The sequence below is a fragment of the Artemia franciscana genome, unplaced genomic scaffold (assembly GCF_032884065.1).
Source record: "Artemia franciscana unplaced genomic scaffold, ASM3288406v1 Scaffold_867, whole genome shotgun sequence".
Classification (NCBI taxonomy): domain Eukaryota; kingdom Metazoa; phylum Arthropoda; class Branchiopoda; order Anostraca; family Artemiidae; genus Artemia; species Artemia franciscana.
This window is the reverse complement of record NW_027068640.1, coordinates 290386-318042: the sequence shown is the minus strand read 5'-3', so window position 1 is coordinate 318042 and position 27657 is coordinate 290386. Positions and strand designations below refer to the sequence as shown.

The 27657-nt window shown below is 34.0% G+C and overlaps 1 protein-coding gene across 2 annotated transcripts in view; it reads left to right on the top strand.

Moving 5' to 3' along the window:
- The window catches only part of LOC136043721 (solute carrier family 35 member E2B-like), a gene marked incomplete at its 3' end in the record, with an annotated part of 43737 nt that extends 17324 nt beyond the window's left edge, over positions 1-26413 (top strand). For both annotated transcript variants that reach the window (XM_065728626.1, XM_065728625.1), the window contains 4 exon segments: positions 8309-8424; positions 14355-14487; positions 19054-19107; positions 26210-26413. In XM_065728626.1, coding sequence (XP_065584698.1) covers positions 8309-8424; positions 14355-14487; positions 19054-19107; positions 26210-26413 — 507 coding nt within the window.
- Positions 26414-27657: the final 1244 nt, after the last annotated feature.

Here is a 27657-nt window from a genome sequence, read left to right as displayed (position 1 = left end):
AAAAAGCAAATTAATAACCCTCTATGGGTCGAATCTGTATTTACCTATCTATTACAGCCTGTGTTTGCATAAATGAATTAACCCGTTAAGTTATACTTAAAAATTGAAAACCTAATATTTTACGAATCATGTTAGGTTTTTATTTTATGGAGGGGTGCACTTGGATGCAATTAGTATCTTCTATTATACAAATTGTAGACTTTAGTATTGTCAAGTTTTCAACATGACCATCTTTTATACTAAAATGAAGCAGTGAAAAAAGATAAACTGTTTAATATTGAGCCCTTACCATTGGGCCTTAAAGTTTAATCTCTGTGAGCGATGTTGGCTATCTAAAAGTTTTGAAAAATGTTTTGTCTGAGACTAGAATGTATAGTATACCTATCATGGATGAAAGTTAGGAATAACTTTTTTTAAAATCCTTGTACATGGAAGCTCTTCTGTACACGGAAGCGTATGTACATCCTCGATAATTAGCGCATATAATTAAGATGTTTTGCTTTTTCATAATTTTGAAAGAAGAGGAAAGAAAAAAAATTTGTATTTTTGTTTTGAATCATAGATATGTATATGCGTGTGTGTGAGTTAGAGCTCGTAGAATGAATTGAATGTTCTGAATTGAAAGAATGCATTTTATCTTGGCTAACAGTCTCAACCAAGGTTTTAGAGTTAAATTTAGTGATTTGATTTTATCTTCTGAACAAGTATTTTTAGAATCAGTAGTACATGATTTATCCAAAAGGTGAACAGGCTGTAGCCTAGGGCTTTCACTTTTGGGGAGCCCAAAAACATAAAAGACCCATTTTCATTGATTTTCAGTCAAAATTAAAGTACCTCTTGCGTGATAATAATTTTATATAAAATAAATAGTGACGGAGACTACATTGCCTTTCCATCGCACACATCAAAAGCAAAAAGAACAATAGGGATTTTTTTTTTCATAAGACAGTGGAAACCTAATTCGAATGAGTATTTCGGCCCTATTTCCAAGGGTCGTCCTCAGCAAAACACAAATATATAAAAGAAGAAAGACGATAGACATCGTTCTCACTTTGGCCAATTTAGGACTCCCTAGATTAGACAATCCATTTTATGTATTTTTCAAGTCAACACAATAGTAGATTTTGGATGAAAACAATTTTTCTTCTATAACAAGTTTTTCTAGGAGGCTCCTTAAAATAGAGAACACATAGAATCACATAAATTACCCCTAGAATCAGCTGAATATTGATACTTCAGTGAAAGACGAAACAAGAAATCAAGTCACAAACATTCTGACTAAGGACTTTCCTGAACACGATTCTTATTGAAGTTAACCATTATCATCAGTTTATTCGACACAGCAATTGCTATTATCCGTGGAGCTTGATAGTCTGACAAGTCAGGATTAAAAATGACAATATTCCTAATGTAGATGCAATTTAGTGATTTATGTTTCTTAGCAATATGCTTTCTTACCCCTGAGAAGTCATAGGCCTATATTTTTCTCAGCTGAGGGGGATAAAAAGGAATTATGAGCTTCAATTAATCAAAAATTCCCTTAGTATGAGATAATTTTTGTGTTAATTTTTTAGTAAAATAAGAGTTCGAGAGTTCATCAGATGGCTGTTGTTCACTTGTTGTCTACACATTAACTCTTTTTGGCGTTATAGCAGATTCTAACATGGCAAACGAAAAATTCTTTAATCCTTATATCATGACTAGAGAGATTAAATGATATGTTTTTGTGAATTATGCTGCTAAAAAATGTTTATTGCTTTTTATAAGAGTTGACATTTCTGAGTTCCTTATGAATAAAAATAGTTTAAGTTAAAGATCTGTTATTCCGTCATCTATACACTCTCCAATTGTATTTTAGGTTTACTCTATAGGCATTCGACATTCGTATTTGGCACTGAAATAATGCATGAACTTATAAAATGACCCTACATCTAAAAAGCTTAGAGCCTTAGCATGTCCAAATCTGGCTCCGTGTTTTTGAATTATTTTTGAATGGAAAAATTGAAGAGAAAGTAAGTCTTGGTGGTCGATAGTCTGTGTGCAAATTAAGCTGAAAAACAAGTTACCGCATTTTCAATAAAGAAGGCAAATTTTATTTCAAACTTATCTTTTATCGATTTCTATCAAAAATTAATTTTGCAGCTAAAGATGTCAAGTATTTCTTCGTTTTATACTGATACACTTTTTTTCTTTTTTTTAATCGATAAAAGTGAATTTTGGTATTCTGTTTGTCTGAATTTTTTCTTTGGTTTCTTATAATAGCGTGTTATAAATGTTTTCTTTTTAGTTAATCTATTCAATCCACAAGTTTAATTGGACAGACATAATAGCAGTATGTTATACAAAAGCCACAGGAAATCGAAGAGAATGGAATATTCTGCCCTCCTATATTGCTGTCGTAAGAACAGACACTTAATATCACAAAAATTCAGGACATAAATGTTGACATAACTGAATTTTTAGCTTAATACACCTTCATTTGTAATATAAGGCCATAAAATAAAAAAAAATCGGATGTTTTCACCCTTGGAAATTAAATTTACTAAATCGTTCTTGGGCTTAACAAGTCTGATTCTTTTAAGTTCCCTTTTCCCAGCCTTTCCCGTAGTTTTTCTGTTTTTCCCAGTCTCCTCCCTAGCTTTTCCTCAATTTTTGCCCTTATTATTTTTCAGGCTTTTCCCTATTTTTTTTTGTTTTCTAGTCCTTCCCAAGTTTTCCCCCCTTCTCTCCACCACCTGACTGAAACTTGGCACTTTGGATCGTTTACAGTGAATCGGACCTCTATATGCTTTTGTACCGAGCGTGGTTTTAGCTCACATGTGCGCAAAAGCGGGACTGAACTCATTTTTGCCCCGAACGAGGACTTAGATCGTAGTTTTACGACGTCGGTCTACTGGGGGTCTGGCTTATGCCCCCCCCCCCTCCCCGACAGTACACCCCTGGAAAATATTCCCCAAATGTACAATCGAGCGGCCAAAAGAAAATTAAGACAAATAAAATCAACGAAGAAAAGTGTATAATTGTTCATCAGGTATTATAAAGGAGGAGCGGTGGGTCATGTGGCGGTGGAGGGAGGTGCCACATTCCTAAAGGTTCGTTTTTCAATGCCCAAGTTGTTTAAACCTCTATGAGCCTTCAGATAAATATGTTAGGGGGAATAGGAATTAGTCTCTCTTTTCCCTTCATTTAGACTAAGCCTAAATAAGGGTGTTGCAGGGTTATCTCCCTTCTTATTGTTGAAAATGTCTCTGACGTTTATGTTTAAAGCTTTATGTAACTAAACTCATTTACTTCGTATTTCATAAAACTATGTGCAATGATGTGCAAGTACAAATCAGCTGTTATGAAGGTAGGTGGTGGATTATTTTGTATGCGGGAGGGGGGTGCATTTTAAAGCATGTATTTTAAGGCCAAAACAATCTAAGTATTATTGAGCCTTCAGATAAATATAGAATTAGTTCTAGGGAGGTGGTAGAAATTTATATCTAATCCCTCTTGATTTCCGGAAATATTTCTGGCCTACGCCTTTATTATGAAAGTAAAGGGAAACTTTGAATCTCAACGAGTGGAATTTATTCTGTATAGGAGACTTCCCAATCCTAAACCCCCCTCGTGACAGTTGAAATGTTGGAGGATGTTCATTCGATCGGAAATTGAGAGTCCTCAGTTATTTTTTTTTTTAAGTCAAGAGGAATTGGAGAGCAACACGCCCCTGCCCTCGAACCTTTTTGATAGCTGGTCCTACTGTAACCCCCTTAGAACATCTGATCAGCTTTTCGAGGTACCCATTTTGTTCAGAACAGTTGAAAATATCAATAAATTGGTATCCACGGATGACGTAATCCCAGAGCCCTTGGGGTAGGGGTGTAGACAATTATGCGGACTGTGAATTCTTTACTGATATATTTATAGCGGAAAAAAGGGGGACATGTTTGATCTGAACGAAAAAAGAATAAAAATATAAATATAAATACTATTAAACATTCTTGACCACATATTCTGCTTATGTTTACGAATAATGGTAAGAGAATTTTCCACCGTAAGGAATTATTCAGGTGGGGGGGGGGATTTTCCGCGGGAGCGAATAAGCCTAGCACCAGTACCTTGTAATTATCTTGCTTTCGTATCAAGTCAGGATTGATTATGTTTTTGCACAGAGCGATTTGATAGCTTGGACTGTGCTTGTTTTTGCACTTTGTGAGAACTTGTTTCCGCGACAGATCAGGATTTATTTCCACATCAGATCAGGAATTGTTTTTTTCCAAAATCGGAACTTATTTGCTATTATATCGAATCAGGACTTAGCCTAGTCCTACACCAAGTCAGGACTCGGCTCATTTTTGCACTTGGTCAGTTTGGAGTTAAGCTGCGAAATTCTGTAATTTGGACGTAGCTGGTTTCTTCGTCAAGTAAGTCCACAGCTTTAACTTTTGACATCTAGTCAGGACTTGCATCGTCTTTTTACCACGTTTCCTTCGGCTAGTTTTTTGCTCTCCAGTGATTAGGATTAAAACCTGGTACAATATTACTAGCTTTTTGCAAAAATGTTGGAGTTGAATTGTGGGGTTTGAAGAGGTGCCTTAACTTGAAGGCACGTCAAATGAACTGCTATTTCAAGGCTTTTGATCTGATGCCATGGGGGCTAACGGGTATGCCTGTAGACAGAAGACCGGAAACCGGATAATTTGACCTTATGATTTTGGTTATTTTAAAGGTCACAAAGATTTTCAATTTCTGATCGAATGAGCCCCATTCTAAGGATCTAGTAACAATTATTCTATACGAGGGGCCGGGGGGGGGGAATAGTACATCGGTTTTTACCAATTCAACACTTTTATTACGAATCTCAAAGATTATTTAGAAGGCCTTTTCACAGCCATCCACCAGCACAGTCCACATATGTCTCCAGAATAAATCCAGGTCACAAGGCTTTGAGCAGATTGAACCATTGATGTATGTATAGCATCGAAATTTGTTGAGTAGCTCGAAAGTTGTTTTAGTAGCGTCGAAAAACCAACCACCATCACCGCTTACCTCTGTGAACAGTCTGTTATTTTCAAACTTGCTGCCTATGGTAGTATTATTTTTTTTTTTTTTTTGATTTGATGTTCGATCGTTACGGATGTCACCTAAATCGTACCAAAGCCTCGCTTTTGGTTAGTAGTTCCAGTATTACGTGATAGTGTTTTTCTAAGATTGCATTTTCGGTATAACTGTGTAAAAAAAAAGAAAAAGTTCATTTTCAAAATTTCAATCTGAATCAGAGGTAATCCACTAGAGTTACATGTAGTAAAGGGTCATAAGGCCTCAAATCATTATTATTATTTTTTTTAAGTTACCTTGTATGGAGAGGATGGTCACGGAAAACTTGGATGGGGCTTATATGATTGGAAATTGAAAGTTCTTATGCTCGTTTGAAGAGGTAAAAGTGATCGGATGGTAACCTGCCCCCTCCCATGCCCGTTTTAGCCGTCCTTCCCCGAAACACTTCCGATAAAAACTTTGAAGTAATGATTTTGTTTAGAGTAGACTAAAGGTCAAATTATTATGCCGCTAGGGATGACATGACCCCTACAGCATCTGGACCAAGGGCTGTTAGTTGTGTAAGTTGCCCTTTGTTTACCTATAGGGTTTTCGGAGGAAAGAAGCCTGGGTTTTCAATAAGGCATAAATTATCAAGGTGAAACTTTCAAGAGGTTTCAAGACGGATACTGAATATAATAAAAAAAATTAAATACACATTGTTTTTCAAAAGGGAGTATCAGCAATATCTTTAGAATTGCAGAGGGTATTAAGTTGAAACTTCCGGAGCTTGTTGCGGAGGATCTTGAAAAGTAATGATAGAGCAGCCACATCCATCATATGGTCTTTTGAGCTCCCCCCCCCAAAAAAAAAACACCTGATCCAAATTTGAGATAGCCATTTCGTTCAAGATAGCCTAAGATCAAATAACTAAAGATCAAGTGAAACTTTCAGAAAATGTTTGGGAGGACGTTGAACAAAATGAAAACTCGCAAAATGCATGCGGATTGTCAAAAGTGTGCATCAGTAATATTTCAAGAACGACTGTTTATTAAGTTGGAACTTTAGGACATATTGAGAGGAATGTTGAAAAGTGATCAGAGGGCAACCAGCCCCCACCCCCTGTGTCTTTTTAGACCCCGTCCTCGGGCCCTGATCGAAATTTTAGATAGTCATTTTTTTCAGAATAGTTAAGAGGTCCAGTGACTCAGTCTCAGAGCCCTCAGGGAAGGGTTTTAAAGCGCGTAATTTGCCTCTTATTTACGTTTAGGATTTATTGTGGGAAATGGGGGGAAGGTTGATCATGGATGGGTCTGAAAAGGCTTAGGATATTAAGGTCAAGCTTCAGGGAACATTGAACCCAATCAAAAGACACTATATGCATCCAGGTTATCAAAAGGGTATATCTGCAATATCTTAGGAACGGCCAAGGTTATTACCTTGAAATTTCCAGAATTACTGCTATTACTGCGGCTGCTATTGCAACTAGTTGCAAGCGTGATTGCGACTACTTGTGACAGTGAGTACTTGTGACTCTGACTACTTGCAACTGCGAATGTGACTACTTGTGACTGTGACAACTACTACTACTTTAATCTTGACTGTAAATATGACTGCTACCACCACTGGTACTTTTGCTGCTGGTACTGCTCTTGAACTAAATCAAAAGAATTTTAATTGCATTCGGGTTGTCACAATTGCTTATTCCCAATATCTCAGGAGTAGCTTAGGCTATTAAGTTTGTTCTTTTAAGGAATATTTAGGGGGGTGTTAAACTAGGTCAAAAGAATCTATATGCATCCAGGCTCTGAACGGTATATCTTCAGTGCGGTATCTCCGGAACACATAAGGGTTATTATGCTGAAACTTTCAGGAAATCTTGAGGGGGATGTTAAACTTAAACAGAGTACAGGCCCTCCAGTTGTCACAAAGGAATATCTTCAATATCTCAGGAAAGGCATGTGCATCCAGGTTGTTAAACGGCATTAAGCAGTATTAAGGTTGTTAACAACGGCAATCAAAGGGGTCAAATTAACCTTGACTGGTATGCCCACCCAATTGGATAATCTGTCTTGGCTTTTTTTTTACAATTAGCCATGACTTTGACTTTTCTCACAACTATTTCATTTTTTTTTTTATTCGAAAAAAAAACTGATAGTTGAAACTGTCAGAAAAAGCTGAGGGAAATGTTGAACTTAATCAAAAGATACTGTGAACCCCAATAGTAAAAGAACCAACTGCAACATCTCAGGAACGGCTAATGGTATTTTGTTCAATCTTTCAAGGAATATTGAGAGAGATGCTGAACTAAATCAAAAGATATTATGTGTATTTTTTTTTCTTTTTTTGTTGTTTTTTTTTTTTTTTTGGTTATCCCTTCTCCATATCATGCTGTGGCATTTGGAAGGGATGTGTTTGTGTTAATTTTTTGTCAATAATTGGTATTAAATAAATAAATAAAAGATATCCAGGTTGTCAAAATGGTGTGCATTATATTTCAAAAACGACAATGATTTTAAGTCAAAATTTTCAATGAATTTGAAGGGGGGGGGGGTAGTAAAATAAATCAAAAGACAATATTATCATTCTGGCTGTCAAAAGGGTATATGTGGAATATTTCAAGAATGGGCAGGGTATTAAGTTTGAACTTTCGGTGCATCTAGGTTGTCGGAATGCCATATGTTCCAAAACACACTTAGCAAGCGCTAACGTCTATGTCACAAATAAAACAATTTATAGAGTTAGCTATAAAAGAAAGCTGAGTGATATTCTCTTATTCCATTTTCATTCATATTTAATCTTATAAATACTCCCCATTGAGGATTTTTTGAATGTATGTTCCTTAAACTATTGTTAAATCAATATCTTAGTTCAAGAACCGTTCCAAAGCTTAATTTCAAATTGAATGAAATCTATTCAATAACTTAATAGAATGCAATTAGATATAACGCTCAGATCACCTTATGCAACTTAATGGTTTAAGTTACAATTCTATAATTTTATTCTAAAGCTGAAAACTTGAAAAACTGGATAAATTTTCATTATATTAACGAATAAAAAACTTTGGTTATCAAAAACGAACAAAAATTACTTTTTAAAAAACTTTCCGAAGAGAATTTTTCCAAAAAAAGTAAAGAATTTTTTCAAAGTGCTCGTCTAAATTAAAACTTCAGACGAGGGGGAAGCTGAGATTTCAAGAAATTAATTTAGATATATATTAAACATCCATTTCATTTTCCTTAGTTTTATTTTTCGGCAGTATTTTCTGAAGTTTCAAATTTTTTAGGTTTCTTACATTGCTGACGGGATCTCTTTCTTTAAGCTACGTTGCTGCAAGCTTTACAGAAACTATCAAAAGTTCTGCACCGATGTTTACCGTCTTTATTTCTCGTTTTCTCACTGGTAACTTTTAATCTTTCCTTTTTGTGTACTTTCTTTGATAATTTTTGTTTTCTATGTGTACCATTAATCCAAGCTTCACAGAAACTATCAACAGTTCTGCACCAATGTTTACCGTCTTTATTTCTCGTTTTTCACTGGTAACTTTTAATCTTTCCTTTTTATGTACTTTCTTTTATAATTTTTTGTTTTCTATGTGTACCATTAATCCAAGCTTTACAGAAACTATCAAAAGTTCTGCACCAATGTTTACCGTCTTTATTTCTCGTTTTTCACTGGTAACTTTTAATCTTTCCTTTTTATGTACTTTCTTTTATAATTTTTTGTTTTCTATGTGTACCATTAATCCAAGCTTTACAGAAACTATCAAAAGTTCTGCACCGATATTTACCGTCTTTATTTCTCGTTTTCTCACTGGTAACTTTTAATCTTTCCTTTTTATGTACTTTCTTTGATAATTTTTGTTTTCTATGTGTACCATTAATCCAAGCTTTACAGAAACTATCAACAGTTCTGCACCAATGTTTACCGTCTTTATTTCTCGTTTTTCACTGGTAACTTTTAATCTTTCCTTTTTATGTACTTTCTTTTATAATTTTTTGTTTTCTATGTGTACCATTAATCCAAGCTTTATAGAAACTATCAAAAGTTCTGCACCAATGTTTACCGTCTTTATTTCTCGTTTTTCACTGGTAACTTTTAATCTTTCCTTTTTATGTACTTTCTTTTATAATTTTTGTTTTCTAAGTGTACCATTAATCCAAAGCAACTTGAAATGTGAGAAGCCACTATACTATATCGGACTATATTAATATATTAATAATTATAATGACTTATTATATTAGTTAGACTATATTAATAATTATATATAATAAATATATAGAGATCTGTATAATAATTATATATAGTTATGGTACTTATCTGCTATTGCAACCCCACTCAAAAATTACCCTGTTTAAAACTCGAGAACAAACCAATTTCTTTTGATTGTATTAAGAGACAATTAGCTTACGCTCAGTGGAAAACAAATGGAGGGTGACACAATACATTAGACTTATATAATTTGGGCTATATATTTGCACGTTGGGGGGGGGGCAAGGGTAAAGTATTTGAACAGCGTGAAGCTAGAAAACAATTCTTGCTTCATAATATGCAGAATAGTCTTAGCGAATACATGTTGAATGCAGATCCGCTATACTTTACCCCCCCCCCCTCCCCCATTAATGTGTAAATATATATAGCCAAAATTTGTTTGGAAGTATTATTTTTTCATCATGTTTTGGTATTTTCATTAGGATTAACCTAACTTCACTTTTTGAGTGGGGTCGCTATAACAGATAAGTACTATTATTGTTATATATTGATAATAAATATATGATAAATAATAATAACAATTAATTAATAATTATAATACCAAAGATTTATATTATAATTAGGACTAGCTCTTAAATTACGAAAGTACAAAAGTAAAATGTGTATTTTTTTTTATTACTAATGTCATCATTTATTCTTATTTTATGTATATTTTATTTGATTATTTATTTCTATCTATTTAATGATTTATTTTTTATTTTTTTAAGTTTTTCAAATTCACTTAAAAACTAGTACTACATGGGCTTCTTGTTCTACACCAATATATGTTTCTTTTAGTGTTGCTTGTTTTATTCTGTTTCGAGTTTATATTCAAATTATCAATTTAATGAGATGATTAAAAAATTGTTGAAGGATGATTAAAAGAATAAAAAATGATCTCAAAGCCCTGCCTATCTTTGAAATCTTTTAATTTCATATATTCGTAGTTTCTACAGTATGTTATAGATTTCTAAATTGTTTAATATCTGGTTTGACATTGGTTGACAACTGGTTGACATTAATATCTAATGTCAAAGTTTTGCAGCAGTCTTGGACCAATTTTACCGAAAAAGTGTTTTAGGAGCAACAATATGATTTTGTTTCTTTTCCATCGATTAAAGGGTGTAGTTGTCAGTACCTTAAAACCTCGAAAATTGTGTTTCAAGGAATACTGTTCTGCTGATTTTGCTAATTTTTTCTGATTTAGGATTCGTAACTATTATCTAAATTAATCTTAATGATAACTTGGGACAACAAAAACATGATTCTTCACGGATCTGTCCAACTTCATTGTATTTGCATTGTATGTGGCATGCATTATCATGGCCATACATTTAGTCATAATGCCACCTGTATTTGTCTGTCTCGATTTGTTATTGTTTACAATCCTGGCAGTATTGTTGAGATGGTTTGACCCTCTCGTCTGATTACTAGTGCTGGGGGATTTTGGGTATTGGAGCAGGGCCGTCACGTATGGGGGGGGGGGGTAGGGGGACGTCCCCCCCAATGTTTTTGGTCACTCGGCTTAAAAAAATAAGTCGGCAAAATTGATTGTAACTCGTCGATATCCATCGATTAAAGGGTGTAGTGGTCAGTCCCTTGAAACCTCTAAAAAGTGTTTCTTAGAAGAATGTTTTTTTTTTCAGAAGAAAAAAATAAAATGGTAACAAATTCCTTAAAAACAGTTTCAAAACACGTTGTTTTTGATAGGAACATATTTATTCTTTATTCCTATTGCCTAGTCAGTGTTGTATCTCTTGGAAATGTTTCAAAATCCAGGTACAAACAAATTCTTGGTGTTACCTTTACCCCACCTCCTTTGGGAAAATATACTGGTGCTCTTGTGCCATACCATTCTTCTGCCTCAGTCTTCAACGCAGAAAATAAAATGCTTGACTCAACCAAAATCAGAAATAGAAATATCTGGCAACAGTTCATTCTTTAACATGGGGGGAAATGCTCCTTTTTTGGCTTTAAATCTTTTTGTTTATTATTGTAAAAATTTTATGTTATGACGCTTACGCCAGGGAACAGTTTCACATCTCGAGTATTTTTTGGATTTGATAATATAAGTTACGTCAGGGGAACTGTTGCGCGTCTTGAGCATTTTTTAGATTGGATAATATAAATTATGTCATTACGTCAGGGGACCTTTTGCATAATTATGTCAGGGAACTGTTGCGCATCTTAAGCATTTTTAGACTTGATAATATAAATTAAGTCAGGCTTGATCAAATAAATTACGTAATTACGTCAGAGGAACTGTTACACATCTTAAGCATTTTTTTTTACTTGCGAGTAAAATAAATTCATAACTTATACCCGTGTCCTCGCCTTCTAAGACGAATATTTCGGCTCTAAAGCAAAAACATGGCTTGAATAATTGAAAGCTAGATTGAACAGTTTTGAATTGGTCCCTGTGACATAGACTACAAAATCCAGCTTTACCGCACACATTTATTGCTCTGGCCCTAGGTTAGAAGTATACACAGCCTTCCTTTACGTAGTATAAGATTTATCAACCGGGCCTGAGGTCAATGTAAAAACTACAAAAGGTAGACTTTTACTATGTTACCGCAATGAGTCAAAATCTGTGACATAGGAGAAAAATTTAGGTTAAAACCTAACCATTGCTCTTCCAACAGAAATCCTAAAGCATAAATGATGAACGGTACCTCATTATGTCCTTTATAAGGAGCGGTGCTGTCTCAAAACAGGACGCGGATCTTGTAATTATTGTTATTCCATACAACAAGTTGCTGTTGAGCAGCCTGAAAATATTTTTAGAATGTTTAAGGCCCTGATTAAATAAATCTGATTTCAGAGGCGATTTTAGGGAGGACGGGCGTACTTGCTCCGGGTGCAGAAATTTTAGGGGTGCAATAAATTATAACGGTTATAATCATTTTGTAATTTTTGGAAATCGTGTTTTTATTTTAAAAAAAGTAGAGGGCGCAGTTGGCAGTAAGTGTAAGTAAATTGAATCTATAATTTTAATTTTTTCCCTTGTCTTTATTACCACTCCTTGAAAACAAAAGTAAGTAGACCGAATTTAAGCAATTTTAAATTCAATTTTAAGCAAAAAGTAAGTAGGCAAAATTAAGAAATTAGAGGCAGCCAGTTGGATAAGATAATTAATAATAATTCAGAGACTAAAGTAAGAAAATTCAGATGTAAATAAATGGAAAATTTTGTTAAAATTTGGCCTGAAATTTTTGGGGGACATGGAAAGGGTGCTAATCAATATTTCCCCTGGGCACAAGAGAGGCCTCTTAGTGAGGGCCTCTCAAGTCCCTTAACTTAAATCCTGTAACTAGGTTCTTAATTTAATGAGGAGTTGCAACTCAGATTTCATAACTTAGATCCTTTACTAAGAAGTCGTAACTCAGTCCCTTAGGTCTTGTTGTGAGGATCCCCTAAATAAGTCCTTAACTTTGTTAAGAATCGTGACAAGCACAAATTTACCGTGTAAGACGTTAAAATGGGCTAAAATTGTGTTATATAAGAGAAGTGCTAGAGCTCTGAATTGTCATGAAAGGGGAGAATGCAGAGGGACTTTTGAATATGCTAAGATGAAACTGATTTGTCACTGATGACCGTCACTCCTTACTTAAAAAAACATGTTATACTCCCCCTCTCCGCTTAGTTTTTCTTCCCGAGCCCCAAATTTTAAACCAATTGCAAAAATTCTGGAAGAATTATAGTAAAATTGTGTGGCCTCAACAGATAGTTACAGAAGATGGACCTAAAGGTTCGACTCTTTTCTTGTTTTCAATTGAGAAACAAAATTATGGAATTAGTTTTCAAATGTAGGTCTTTTATAAGAAAGTCTCATAATGTAACTAAAATCACCACCAAAACTGAATGCGCCCTTATTTTATTTTGTTTTTGCTAGCATTCAGTTGATATTTTTATTTTTATTTTCCTCTGTTGAAACTTCATTACGAGTAAATGTCAATGATAATTACCATAATTTTCTACAGTTTCAAGTTTTCTAAAAAAAAAATTCTAATTGACTCGTGCTTGTCGAAGCTTTCTTGCAGCACAATTTAAGTCGGTAAAATCTTTAAGAACTTTTTTATGAGCTGAATTGGACTGGAACCTCCTAGAAATCTAGAGATTTGGATGGTTTTTACTGTAGTTTCTTGTGAGTTTTATACAACTTATAACCCAAAAGATATGTTTAGAAATAAATAAAGTTTCTAGTTTCTTGAAAGTTTTATATAACTTATAACCCAAAAGATAGGTTTAGAAATAAATAAAGTTTTTAGTTTCTTGAAAGTTTTATACAACTTATAACCCAAAAGATAAGTCTAGAAATAAATAAAGTTTCTAGTTTCTTGAAAGTTTTATACAACTTATAACCCAAAAGATAAGTCTAAAAATAAATAAGTTCCTAGTTTCTTGAGAGTTTTAGCCAACTTATAGCCCAAAAGATGGGTTTAGAAATAAATAAAGTTTCTAGTTTCTTGAAAGTTTTATACAACTTATAACCGAAAAGATAAGTCTAGAAATAAATAAAGTTTTTAGTTTCTTGAAAGTTTTAGACAACTTATAGCCCAAAAGATTGGTTTAGAAATAAATAAAGTTTCTAGTTTCTTGAAAGTTTTATACAACTTGTAACCCAAAAGATAAGTCTAGAAATAAATAAAGTTTCTAGTTTCTTGGTAGTTTTAGACAACTTATAGCCCAAAAGATAGGTTTAGAAATAAATAAAGTTTCTAGTTTCTTGAAAGTTTTATACAACTTATAACCGAAAGGATAAGTCTAGAAATAAATAAAGTTTCTAGTTTCTTGAAAGTTTTAGACAACTTATAGCCCAAAAGATAGGTTTAGAAATAAATAAATTTTCTAGTTTCTTGAAAGTTTTATACAACTTATAACCCAAAAGATAAGTCTAGAAATAAATAAAGTTTTTAGTTTGTTGAAAGTTTTATACAACTTATAACCCAAAAGATAAGTCTAGAAATAAATAAAGTTTCTAGTTTCTTGAAAGTTTTATACAACTTATAGCCCAAAAGATAAGTCTAGAAATAAAAAACATAACTTAGCTTACTTTTGTAACAGTTATTTAATTTAAGGTGAATATACTAGTCCATTGGTCATTGCTTCATTGCTGCCAATCATGAGCGGCCTAGCCTTGTGTTCAGCAACTGAATTAAGCTTTAATAGTGTAGGTTTTGTTGCTGCAATTATAACCAACATTTCCGAATGGTAAGTGTCTTAAAGATACGTTCCATAATCTGTGATAGCATACGCATTAGTTGCAAATATTTAATTTTTTATATAATTTTATTTATTTAGGTAATTTTATATAGATTTAATACTTATCTAAGTAATTTATTGTTTTTTATTATAATTTTTTGGTATAGTTTAATATTTATTTTGATAAATTAATAGATCATTTAAATTATTATAAACAATTTAATGTTTAATTTTAGAATTTTTTGCAGCATTAGAAAGTTTATTAAGACTCATAAACTGCAAATATCGAAGTTTAGAAACTATAGGTTTTTCAATTTTGGGGGTTATGAGAGTTAATGGATTACTCAACCTTGAAGTTAAAGCCCAGCAAAGGGAAGAATGCTTAAGCTATCAACTGAAAGCTTTGCCAGTTTTTTTTTTTGTCACTTAGGTTTGTAATAAAAGTCATATGGGAGTTTGGGAGTTTGTTTTTTCGTTTAGAGTATGAACTTTTTGTGAGAAAACACCATTTCTCTAAAGCCTTAGTTACCTGTTATGTCATCACCGTTTGGGGAAAATTTTTATAAAACAGAAATTTTTTATTCCAGAGGTTAAAAAATTAGGTTGAAAATTAGAGGTTAAATCTGGATCCAGAGGTTAAATAGGCTAATCTAGATTTAAAACCATAAAACTGTAAAAATCTGTATAACTACACTAAGAAATCCTAATCGTGCTAAATCTCTTGGTAGTGGACAAATAAGGACATTTGAAGAATTTAATCGGAAAAAATAAGATCTTTGCGTAACATGAAAAGAGCTAATTTGACAGGTTCTTGAGATTAGTTCTAAAAAACTTTTTTCCACAAAAGAATTTTTTCAAATAAAAGGAAAGAACTACATTAAACCAAACAATCTTTATTTCGGATTGTTTTAGCTAGATGTTTTATTCCTCATAATATCGAGGAACAAATATCACTATCATAACCAAGATTACTGAAAGAAAAAAAATATGGATTGACAGTTTAATATATGAGTGCTGAAATTCATTCCTGAAAGTCTTAATAGTTTTGGATTGATTAAATTTAAAAACAAAGAAAACATTTAAAATGTATTTTGTATTCAGTAAAATGCAAATTCTGTTCTGGTCTCTAGAAGGCAAGGGGGCGTCGGCCCAACTCCTTCTTAGTTTTTGCGGGTATTGAGTTTGACTCGGTTTTTTACTGTAATTTCTCTTCAACTTTGTTATCTAACTCGAAATTATCTGACTTTATTTTCCTCATCTTTGTTTTAGTGTAGCTCTTTATTTTTCTGTGAAAAACTTATTTGAAATTAATTTCTGTTCATTTTCAATTGACAGTCATTTTCTTTGGTTAAGAAAAGAAAATTCAAATATTTTCGGTTATTCTCTGTAATAATTCTGATTTTGGCTATCTATTCACAAGTTAGAGAACAAAATTTAGAAAAAAACTTTTTCAAAAGCGTCTTGTATTATATGCCATTTTGACACCCTATTATGTTCCTAAGACATTGTATCCCTGCAATTTTGACAGCCTTGGTGCATTACATTCTTTTGGTGTAGTTCCATAGGAAAAGCGGAAGTATAATAGTTGCAGCCCTGAAAGTTTCAAATCAATACCCTCACTCGTTTTGGAGATATTGCTGAAACGTCTTATAGACAACCAGCACACGCATAGTGCCTTCTGATTTAGTTTTAAAGCTTCATAAACTTTCCCTGAAGTGTCTATTTTGTACCTTATTGCAGCCCTAATATTTCCCGCCTGGATACCTTGACAAACTGGTCTATTTTGACAATCAGGATGCACTTAAACTATTTTGGTTTCGTTTGGCAGCAGCAGTAATAGTGGAACTTCTAGCAAAAGTAGTTGTAATATTGGTAGCCCTCGAAGTTTCAGCCTAATACTCATAGGTGTTCCTCGGATATTGCTAATATATCCCTTGATAACCCACATGCACATTGTGTGTTTTGATTCAGTTCAATACCATTCTCACCTTCCCTGAAAGTCTTACTTATACACTTAGCATTAGCAATAGTAGTAGTCATAGTAGTCAAAGTAATAGTAGGAATATTGGGAGTAGTATTAGTTATAGCAGTTGTAGTATTAATAGTAATAGTAGCAGGAATAGTATTCAAGTCGTGCCTTTTTGTCTAGTTCAGCATCCCCTCCTCATACCCTGATAGTGTCAACTTAATACTTTAAGCAATTTCTAAGTTTTTGCTGATACACCCTTTTAATAAAGTAGATGCACATAGTATGCACTGGTTTTGCCCAACATCCCCCTCGACAGTCCCCTAAATTCCATATTAGTACCATTAGCCTTAGTAAAAGTTACACTAATTGCTGTAGCTGTAGTTGTGCTACTACTAGTAGTGGTAGATTGCCCATAATGCATTTTTATTAGTTCAACATCTGCCACGTTATACCTTGAAAGTCTTTACCTAATACTCAATGTCATTCCTAAGATACTGTTGATATACCTTTTTGACAGCCTGCAGACTCATATCGTGTTTCAATTTAATTCAAATTCCACCTCAATATTTCTTGATAATTCGTCCTTAATACTCTTAGCCTTAGTAGCAGTAGAGGCAATAATAGTATTTATACAGAACCTTTTGGTTGGTTCAATATCCCCCTCAACATGCACTCAAAGTTTCAACTTAATTCTCTAAGCCGTTCTCGGGATATAGCTGGTACGGCCTTGTAATAACTTGCATCGACAAAGTGTGTTTCGATTTAGTTCAACATCCTTCTCAACATTTCCTGGAAGTTTCACCGTAATATTCTTAGATCTTTTTTTAATATTAGTAATAGTCATAGTAGTAGTATTATAGCACCAGTTGCAGTAGTGCCTTTTGGTTAGTTCAACTTCCTCCTCAACTTCCCCTGAAAGTTTCATCTTAATGCTCTTTGGCGTTGCTGAGATATTTTCAATGCACTCTTTTCACAAATTACATGCACATAATGTGTTTTGATATAGTCCAATATGTCCCTAAACATTCTCGAAACATTCATCTTAATACTCTTAGCCTCAGTAGCAGTGAAAGTTGTAATAATAGTAGTAGCAGTAATAGCATTATGCACATAGCGCCTTTTGTTTTTTCAACATACCCTGAAAATTTCAACTTAATACCCCAAGTGGTTCGTGAGACGTTGTTGATACGTCCCTTTGACAGCCTACATGTAAATAGTATATTTTGAGTTCAACATCCTCTCAACATTCACTGAAATTTTCACCCTTAATAACCTTGAAGCTTAATACCTTAGACACTCAGAAGTAGTAGTAGTAGTAGTAGTAGTAGTAGTAGTAGTAGTAGTAGTAGTAGAAACTTGCAAATTTTGCCTTGGATCGTTCAACATCCCCCATAGCATGCGCTGTAGGTTTCAACTTAATAATCTAATATATTCCTAAGGCATAGCTGATATGTCCTTTGACAACTTTCATCCATGAAGCGTGTTTCAATTTAATTCAAATTCCCTGAAAGCTTCACTTGACCTTGGCCGTTTTGGACATCAAACTCAAACACGCCCCCCCCCCCCTCACCCTCACCCGTAACAAATACTATATATGAACAATGGATGAATTGCATAACTTCAAACTTACCCCGAGGGCTTTGGGGATGGGAGTGGGGTTGTCATTCCCAGAGGCATAACTATCGGATCTCTCAACTATGCTTAACAAAATGGCTATCTTGAAATATCGATCCAATGAATTTTAAAAGGGAAAGTGTGTTTGGGGGGGGACTCGTTACCCTTCGATCGCTTTTGACCCTTAAAAATACAATTGTCTTGGTGAAATGAATGATGTAAAAAACAAATAAATGCATTTTGCTCTCTTGGCTCTTTATCTAGACAACACTGTTGCGCCACCTATCATGATATTTTTGCCAGAGGTTAAAATATATGGTGTCCAGCAGAAAAACATATTTATGTAGTACGGGCTTTTGATATCCATGCAAGACGTGTCTGTTCAGAAACTATGGATATGCGCTCATGGGTTTACTGGGTAGGAAGAATCTGCCTGTCCGTGACTTCTTAGAACAGTCATTGTCCCAGAGAAATTGTCTCTGAACGTCCTGCTTTTTTCCTTGTAAGAAATGATGCAATAAATGGGATGATTATTTCCGTTACGAGTCCTCTGGAAAGTGTTGGGTGTGAACAATCTAAACTTCAGGAAATAAGAGAAGGTAGTTATGATTCTTGAGAAATCCGTCGTTTTTATGACTACATACCGAGGAACTACTTACTAGGGGTATGTCTGTCACAAGTATTCTGCACAGTGTTGCATGCAAACAATCCACATTATAGAAAATGGAACAAGGGGTTCTTACTTCTTGAAAAAACCTATTTTTTTACAAAATACAGGAGGTACTATTTACTTGTTGTCTGACACAAGTACTCCGCATAGTTTTGGGTGCTATGACTAAACGCTGGCACTTTTCTGTTGTTTGATGTGGCTTTCTTACTATTTCTTTCTCTGATGAAAATCCTTACACAATTCTTATTCTGGATCTGTCTGGCCTGCAATCACACCCTTCAGAGCATGAATAATCTTTTTTCTTTTTTTTTTCTCTTTTCAGTTGTCAGAATGTATTCTCGAAACTTTTACTTAACGGTGAGCGATATAGATACACGTAAGTTTTTTAAGTTGATTTGATTTTGATATCTCCTTTCTTAAAATTTTTTTTTTATTCTTCTTCTTTTTTTAAGTTAAGGTAGCAACTCACGGGTGTAAAATTCTTTTTACTCCCGTAAAAAAAAAATTTCTAGATTTTTTGGATTTCTAGATTTTCTAGATTTTTTTTATCTTCAATAAAAATTATAAAAATATAACCGGCAGATTGGAACCCGGCTATTGAATGCTTTGGTTATACCTCATTTTCTAGCTATGTCACCATTTTGGAATATCTTTTCCGAAAGTGATAAAAGACATCTGTGCTTAGATTATTATAAATTTCTGCTCAATTAGAGACCGTGGACAAACTTGTCCACGGTCTTCCAAGCTACAAATCTACTTTCACAATTTGAAGTATACAAATTTCAAACAAAAATCTCCAGGCTAGCGGAAATAAACTACCGAAAATGTAAAAATTACGCGTAAGAGTTGACCTGTTTCCTTGGCTTTGAATTGGTTTTGTATGATAACCAATTTCTGTACGAAGCACCGGCGCATGCAGGACGTTATATGGAGGGGTAACACGTTTTGGCCTCTGATCAGTCTAAACGTTTTTGTACGATCAGTCACCATGGGACCTGCAGCCAAGACGAATAGAAATAAAATCATATAATAATCAAAGACAGAAAATACTATAAATAGTATTAAACAGAAAATACTTGGAAAAGTTTTCCAAGATATGAAGAAAATAATTTGACACCGACACACTTCCTTAAAGAATCTTATAGATACATTAGAATTAATTGGTATATACTATTAATTATTGTATTGTATATTAAGTATATACAATATACAATTAATTGGTATATACAACATTTTTTTAATTACTCTGGAACGTAAGTTTTTTTAGAAGTGTTACCTTTAGGAATTCTGGGAAATTAAATGATGAAGATAAAACATGCCGACCTTCTCTACTAAAAATCTCTCCCTGAACAATGGATAGTTTTGAAATCCAGGGTCATCTTCCTTTAGCTGCGGGGGTCATGTCAACCTGCCTGGCATGTTTATTAGATTTTTTTGGTGATTATGAACAAAATGACCACTTAATACGCTTGAAACAAAATACGCTAAGGATAATTTTTCCGGTGGAAACGTCTGCAAGAAATTGTCTGGTGAAAATTACAGCAAGGATGGAATTATCCGTAAATTTATTTAAATAGTCCATTTCGCATCTCCTTAACTCATTGTTTATGCCATCTCCTCTTCTCTTGCTTTTCTCTGGTTCTCACAACAGCTATCACTATGGTTCTATCACAGCTATAACCATGGATGTGTTAGACCACATTCTGTCACTCACTTTCATTTTCTGATACAGAATGAATGATTTCCAGCAGATTTGTCGAAACAACCAGAGGATTCTACTCTTGATGATCGGAAATAATGGATGCTTCAAATTGCACATTTGCATTAGATGGTTGTTGCTTATCCTTTGGGTAAGTTTGCAACAGAAAACGGCTCTTAAGAATTTCTTATCAAATATGTCAAGCAAGCATTATTTTGACTCATCCCTTTTGTGAGTCATGTCCTCCTTGTTAAAACGGATTTGTTGCATTCTTGACCCTTCAAAACCCCTCTGCCTAAATGGTTTCGATGCAATTGTTGAATAAAAGTATTATTTAAAATAGATTTCAAATGTGGATAATAATGGAAGAAAACATGATAATGTGAGGAATATTATAGGTTATAAAGCAAAACCCTGGCTTCTCACTGATGCTATTTCATGCCAAAACGGCCGTTTTTGTACGTTTTGTCAAGTTTCCTCCTTTTTTTGCGGCAAGTCTCTGCGTCACAACGGCTCAACGTCTGCGTTCAAATTTTTCTACTGAAGCGTTGAAAATCGCATTCGTTATTCTGAACTGAAAACTTTGTAGAACCATAAATTGCAAGTAACTGAGAAACTAAACATGTCTATCAAAAGTTTTCCATTAATAGTTGACAAACAACATAAGAACCCCGTCTTTTAATACAAAATTTTAATCGGAGAGTCCTGGGTTGATATTTCCAGGGAAATGAACCAAAGAGATAAGACCTATTTTTCGTTAGGTATAGTTAGTGTAGGTTAATATAGGCTAGCCCTTGGCTTCTAGAACTTGATTTAGCCTATTCCTATGTGTATGCTTTTAAATGCCTCATAATATCTTTGCGCTTGAACGGCTGTAGTGAACCGTTTCCGTGTGATCATTTTTGCGATTTTTCTGCATCCGCTATCCTTGAGCAGCTTTGCGTTTAAATAAAATCCCACCAGTGGGAACCCAAGATCAGGGTTTTATTTGGGACCATCGAGGGAGGGGCAATTGTCTGGAACGCAAATATCATATTTGAAGACAGCACAAGTTTCATTTTTTCTAAGACGTTTGCTTGTGTGCAGCTGCTAATCTATGCTGTTACCCAAATCCTTACTTCAAGGCCACAAGACGTGTTTGCATACATAACAATTGCTGCATTCAAAAGCGTATTGACTGCAAATTGGTTCGGTACAGCAAAACTATGCAATAACAGTTCTGAGGATTTTTTAAATATCAAATTTAAAAAATACTTTATATTTTTCCCTTTTATATGATATATATGATTTATATTTTGCTACGATTATAATATATGTTATTATATTTGACGTGAATTGAAAACGCGAATTTGAAAATTTCAAATTCGGCAACAATGCTGTGATTCATGATGCTATGATGTGTTAATTCATTAGTAATTATTTTTAATTAATTAATTAATTATTATTAATTTTAATTAATTATGTTAATTAAAGGGTTATAATCCCTTTGAAACAAATTTAAGAACATTATCATTGAAATCTCTCCTTTTATTTCAGAAGCCTGGTTGTTAAAAGTAATTAAGAATTACTTTTAAAAGCTATTAATTAAAAGCTATCAATTAATATCTTCACAAAAACTGTAATCTTTACGTGAATGAAGGGGCATCCTCCCTTATATACGTGACCGGATCTTAATGAAATTTTATATTTAGAAGGAACTCAGAGCTCTAAATTAGAATTTAGAATATATATTTAGAAGGTCTCAGAGCTCTTATTTTAAATCTCCACCAGATCTGGTGACATTGGGGGGAGTTGGAGGGGGAAACTGGAAATCTTGGAAATCACTAATGGAAATCAGGAAGAAAAAGTGAAAACATTTGAAAACATTTCCTTTATTGGAAAAAAGCACAACTTTCATTTTTTCTAAGACGTTTCCTTGTGTGCAGCCACTAATCTACGCTGTTACCCAAGTCTTTACTTCGAAGCCACAAGACGTTTGTCTTGTGGCTATTATTGTAGCCATTATTTGTGGCCATTATTGTGGCATAATTGTAGATATTTATAATGTCTAAACCAAGATTTAGGACTACCGTCGCACTTTTTCATATAGATTAAATAAATGAAAAAACAAGTTTTTTTTTAATGAACTCTGAACTCTTTACGCTAAAGTTTGACTCTTTCTTTTAACTCTACTTCTTGAAACAGTAAAAAACTTTAGCGTAAAGAGCGGGGTGTTGAAGAGGAAAGCCTCTTTCATATACGAAGTAATTTCTGTTCGTTTTAAGTTTTAATGTCGCTCCTTACTTTCATTTAAAAAAAACTTGTTTTTTTTATTTAATTTCTGGACGTTTTTTAATTAATGCATGTTTTGATCTTGGCTCTTCGCACATAAATAATTAAAACAAAATTTGCATATTAATTTTTTTGGCTAAATGGCTTTCTCATAGTTTTAATCGGAAGATTTTGAGAAAAAAGGAGCGAGGGAGGAAGCCTAGTTACCCTCTAATTTTTTAACTACTTAAAAAGGCAACTAGAACTTTTAATATGTTATTAATATTTTCATTAGTAAAAAATATACGTAATTTACGAATTAACTTACGTAACGAACTTGTATATTCGTATGTTTTTATTGCGTATATGAGGGGGGTTCATCCCTCGTCAATACCTCGCTCTTTACACTAAAACTTAAATTTTGTCCCAATTCCATAAAAATGACCCTTGAATCACAAAGGTCGTAGAATAAATAGTTGAAATTACTAAAAATACTTTAGCGTAAAGAGCGAGGTATTACGACGAGGTAAACCCCTCATATGTGTAATAATTTCTGCTCATTTTAAGTTTTAATGCTGCTCCTCACTTTCAGTAGAAAAAAACTTTTCATATTTATTTTTTCATTGTTTTTTTAAATAATGCTAGAAAATCCTGCGCCCCCTTCATTGAAAGTAACTTTCCCCATGAGCAGTTTTTCCATGGAAAGATCCTCCCACGTAGCCCCCCCCCCACCTCAACTCTCCCCCCCCCCCTCCCAAACCAAAAAAATCCCCCTGAAAACGTCCGTACACTTCCCAGTAACCATTACTATATGTAAATACAGGTCAAAGCTTATAACTTGCATCCCCTTCCACGGGGACTGTTGGGGAGTAAGTCGTCCCCAAAGACATCATTATTAAGTTTTTTGACTATGGTTAATAAAATGGCTATCTCAGAATTTTGATCTGGTGACTTTGGGGAAAAAATGAGCATGGGAGGGGGCCTAGGTGCCCTCCAATTTTTTGGTCACTTAAAAAGGGAACTAGAACTTTTAATTTCCGTTAGAATGAGCCCTCTCGCGACATTCTAGGACCACTTGGTCGATACGATGACCCCTGGAAAAAAAAATTAAAAAAAAATAACAAATAAACACGCACCCGTGATCTGTCTTCTGGCAAAAAATACGAAATTCCACATTTTTGTAGATAGGAGCTTGAAACTTCTACAATAAGGTTCTCTGATACGCTGAATCTGATGGTGTGATTTTCGTTAAGATTGTATAACTTTTAGGGGATGTTTTCCCCTTTTTTTCTAAAATGAGGCAAATTTGTCAGGCTCGTAACTTTTGATAGGTGAGACTAATCTTGATGAAAGTCATATATTTAAAATCAGCATTAAAATACAAATTTTTTTATGTAACTATGGGTATCAAATTTCCATTTTTTTTTAGTTTCAGTTACTATTGAGCCGGGTCGCTCCTTACTACAGTTCGTTACCACGAACTGTTTGATGAAACGCGCCCAAGTGCCTGAAATACATAAGATTTAAAGCTGAAATGGTTAAGTAAATAATTCTCGCTACAATCTTCATAAATCAGACTATATTAAATGTCATAAATTATGTGTATATTGTCTATTACATTATATTTCTTATATATTTGATAATATTATAAATTTTGTCAAAATTATAACATGTTTCATAAACATGATAAGTGGAATAACGCAAAGAAAGGAAAATTGCTAAAAGATAAATAAGCATTCCCTGCGATAATACTGCAAATGTAAATTAAATACATTAAAAAAATTGAAAAAATTAAACATATTTCTTTTATTCTGTTTTTCTTTTCTCTTTTTTTTGAAGTGACTACAAATTTTGAATATAAAACCCCGAAACGCGTCATTTAGCTTTCTTTTTTCTTGTAAAACAAATGCTCTGACATCACTAGTGGTATATATATCCAAATTCCTCAACCTTCTCGACTTCTTGAATAGTTTCTGGCGAGTTTACAGATTAATTAACAATTATTGTTATGCTTTGTGTTATCGCAGCTCACAATTAGGTGTGTCACACAACACCCTGTTGCACAAAAGTGTTATGTGACATTTTCTGTACTTCATTCCATTTTTAAGATGTTCAAACGTTTTCATATTCGCAAAATGGATTTATTCGTCTTTGTCATCCGTTGAAATAGGTTGAAGTCAGAACTATTTATATTGTCTATCTTTGTCGTAACGTGGATTCATAAACAGAAAGACTTTCCTGTAAAGGCAGTGGGTCTTTATGATCCTTAATAGCAGAAAAAAAGAACGTGAGGCCTATTTTAGTCTGTTTTATGCTCTTATGTAAGATTTTTTTGTTTTACTTTATGACTTTCGAATTGCCACAGCTGATCTCAGGGAGGTAAATGAGGCTATGACCGTGGATTGCTACCTAAGTATTCTTCCTGTCTATGTGTATTTCTAAGAATTTCTAATTTTATAATTTCTAAGGATCTCTTAGGAATTTAAGGATGTCAAATTTTAGCTGTCCTATGTATAAATTCGACATGAAGCTTTCTGTTAACACTAGTGTAACTTCAGCTAACCTCGACTAAAAAAAGCTGATGAAAAAAGGGCAATATTAAAAAGCTTTTTAAAAATGACATTATCTCGTTGTGAATATGTCAAATTATCTTTATTATTTTTGTTTTATTATAGCTTTACAGCTTCATGTGATGATATACCGCTAATCCTGATAATTGCCTTAATTTATTATTTTGTGTCCTTTGTTAAACCTTCTCTTAGACACCTCTAGAAAAGGACTTATGTGACATTGTTGTATTTGTACTTCTAAGTCTCCATGTTTATTCGTCCAACATATGCTTTGTAATATTTCCTTCAACTCAAGTAAAAAAGAATTAATTTCATAGAAAGCCATGGTGGTTTCTGGAAGTCATGGTTGTCATGCCAATAAAATTGCTGAAGAAATCCAAAAAGACCTGTTATTTAACGGTTCTTAAACTGCCCTGACATTGGGTTACTTTGAATTCAAACATCTTTAGTTTTTTTTCAAATTCTGAAAACTTGAAAAGATGTTTTTTTGAAAATTCTGAAAAACTGCAATCTTATAAAACAAGTTAATACTCGTCTAGTTTACTGTTTATTACTGTCCTGAGTTTGCATCCAAAGTCAGTAAGATTTTGCCAAAGCGCTAAGCATGACAAGATTGAACATATCAAAGGTTCATAGAATTTGTTTGTTCAGATTTTAGCTGTGCATTGCTCAACCTCTATTTGATTTTTTGGGTATTTTGGGAACATGATTGGAATTAAATTTGTTTAATTTAAGAAAATTAAAATTCATTTTTTGAAGTTCTATAATGTGACCTATGTTCAAGCTTTTTTTTTCTTCAGTCTCATCGTATCGTAATTTTTAAAGTCTTTTCGCATTGTATTTATTATATCGTAATATTTAAAGTTGTATGGATATATAACCTTTTAAACCTTACATTTTGTAATTATATTTGTCTTCTTCTGAGATGCCTATTTAACGATCAACCTTCTTCTTTCTAGGCCATTAGAAATTCAAATATTTAGTTCTTTGATGTCTTATCTCGTCCAATTGCCAGTTGCATTCCTATTTTTGGATTCCATTACTTGGGGCCAGCTTTCCTCGTTCGGCGCATTGTTTGGTATTTTACTCAATGGGTTCTTTTTTCAGTCTCAGAGTGTGATAGAATATGCCTTACTAGAGTACATTAGCCCAGTTACTCATAGGTAATCTCTTTCTATAATTTCGTTTTTCAGAACATTTTTTTTTCATATATTCATGGTGCCAGGTACTTAAAGGTATCTGAAATGCTGCTAGTCATTTACCCCGTCGTAAACCTCGAGGTTTCAAATGTTTATTGAGCCTTCTTTTGAAAGAATTAACAGAGGCATTTGCAGGAATAATAACCCCGGAAGATTATTCCAGATAGAAATGCAACGCCGAATAACACTGTTCCTCAAGTACTTTGTTCTTAGCGTGCCCTCCTTTAGATAATTGGACCAAGCTGTGTGTCATCGTGTCTGCCTTGACAGCCGGACAAAGGAGGACACAATTCGAGAGAGAGCTCGTTTGAGGGAGAAGAAAACTGTGCTTGTAGAAAACAGGCAGCAGAATCCATATTGGCGATCGCCTAGATGATTGTCTGATTCCAGAAACTGTTGAAATATCTTATTGGAGACTCTCATGGACTTTTCCGACGCAGGAGAGGAGGCCTATAGGAGCCCATGCTCGTTGGATCGCCATCTGGCTTTAGGGTAGCTATGATACGGGTGGGCGTTTGTGGGAAGGTTTTAGAGTAAAAGCATGTCAGAAAAAGCAAAGACAGTGGTCCAGCTATTTTGGCAGTGCAGGATTTGAGGACAATATTTGGTATGTTTTCAGGACCTGTGGCATTGGTCACATCAAGAAGCCAAAAAAAAGGAATCTTTGGAGCAGAAAAATTCACACGATTCAGGACAGTATTAATCGGAGAAATTTGGCACATCTCTATCGTCGTCGTCTAAATTCGGGTAGTCATCAAAAGCTCTAGCAGGAGCTTCAGCCTTTGCTTGTCCATCTTGTACTACAGTCCCGTCAATCTCTAGAGTAAGAATTGAAGTCCCCTTGGACGACAGTAAAGTCTCCTTGACAGTTCTCCGTCAACTCTTTACCGAAGCATGCTGAAGTTTGGTGGTGAATTTCTCCTGTACTGAAACCGGGACTGCCGAATGGCATGAATTGTATCTTTGCGTGTGTTGATGAATGCAATTTTGTCCTCTTCGCTCTTTGAATTGCTTGTGTGCCTTGTGCTTTGCTCGGATAGTCTTCTTACACTGGGTGTTCAATCAAAGTAATTCGTTACTGGATACCTAGATTCGGTTTGAAGGGAAATATTCTTCGACAGAGTTAACTATGGCCTGCTGGTACTTCTCGGCAGTTTGATCTCGGTCTTCAAAGAGGAAGGCTCTCCACTACTGAGTAGGGTACAAAG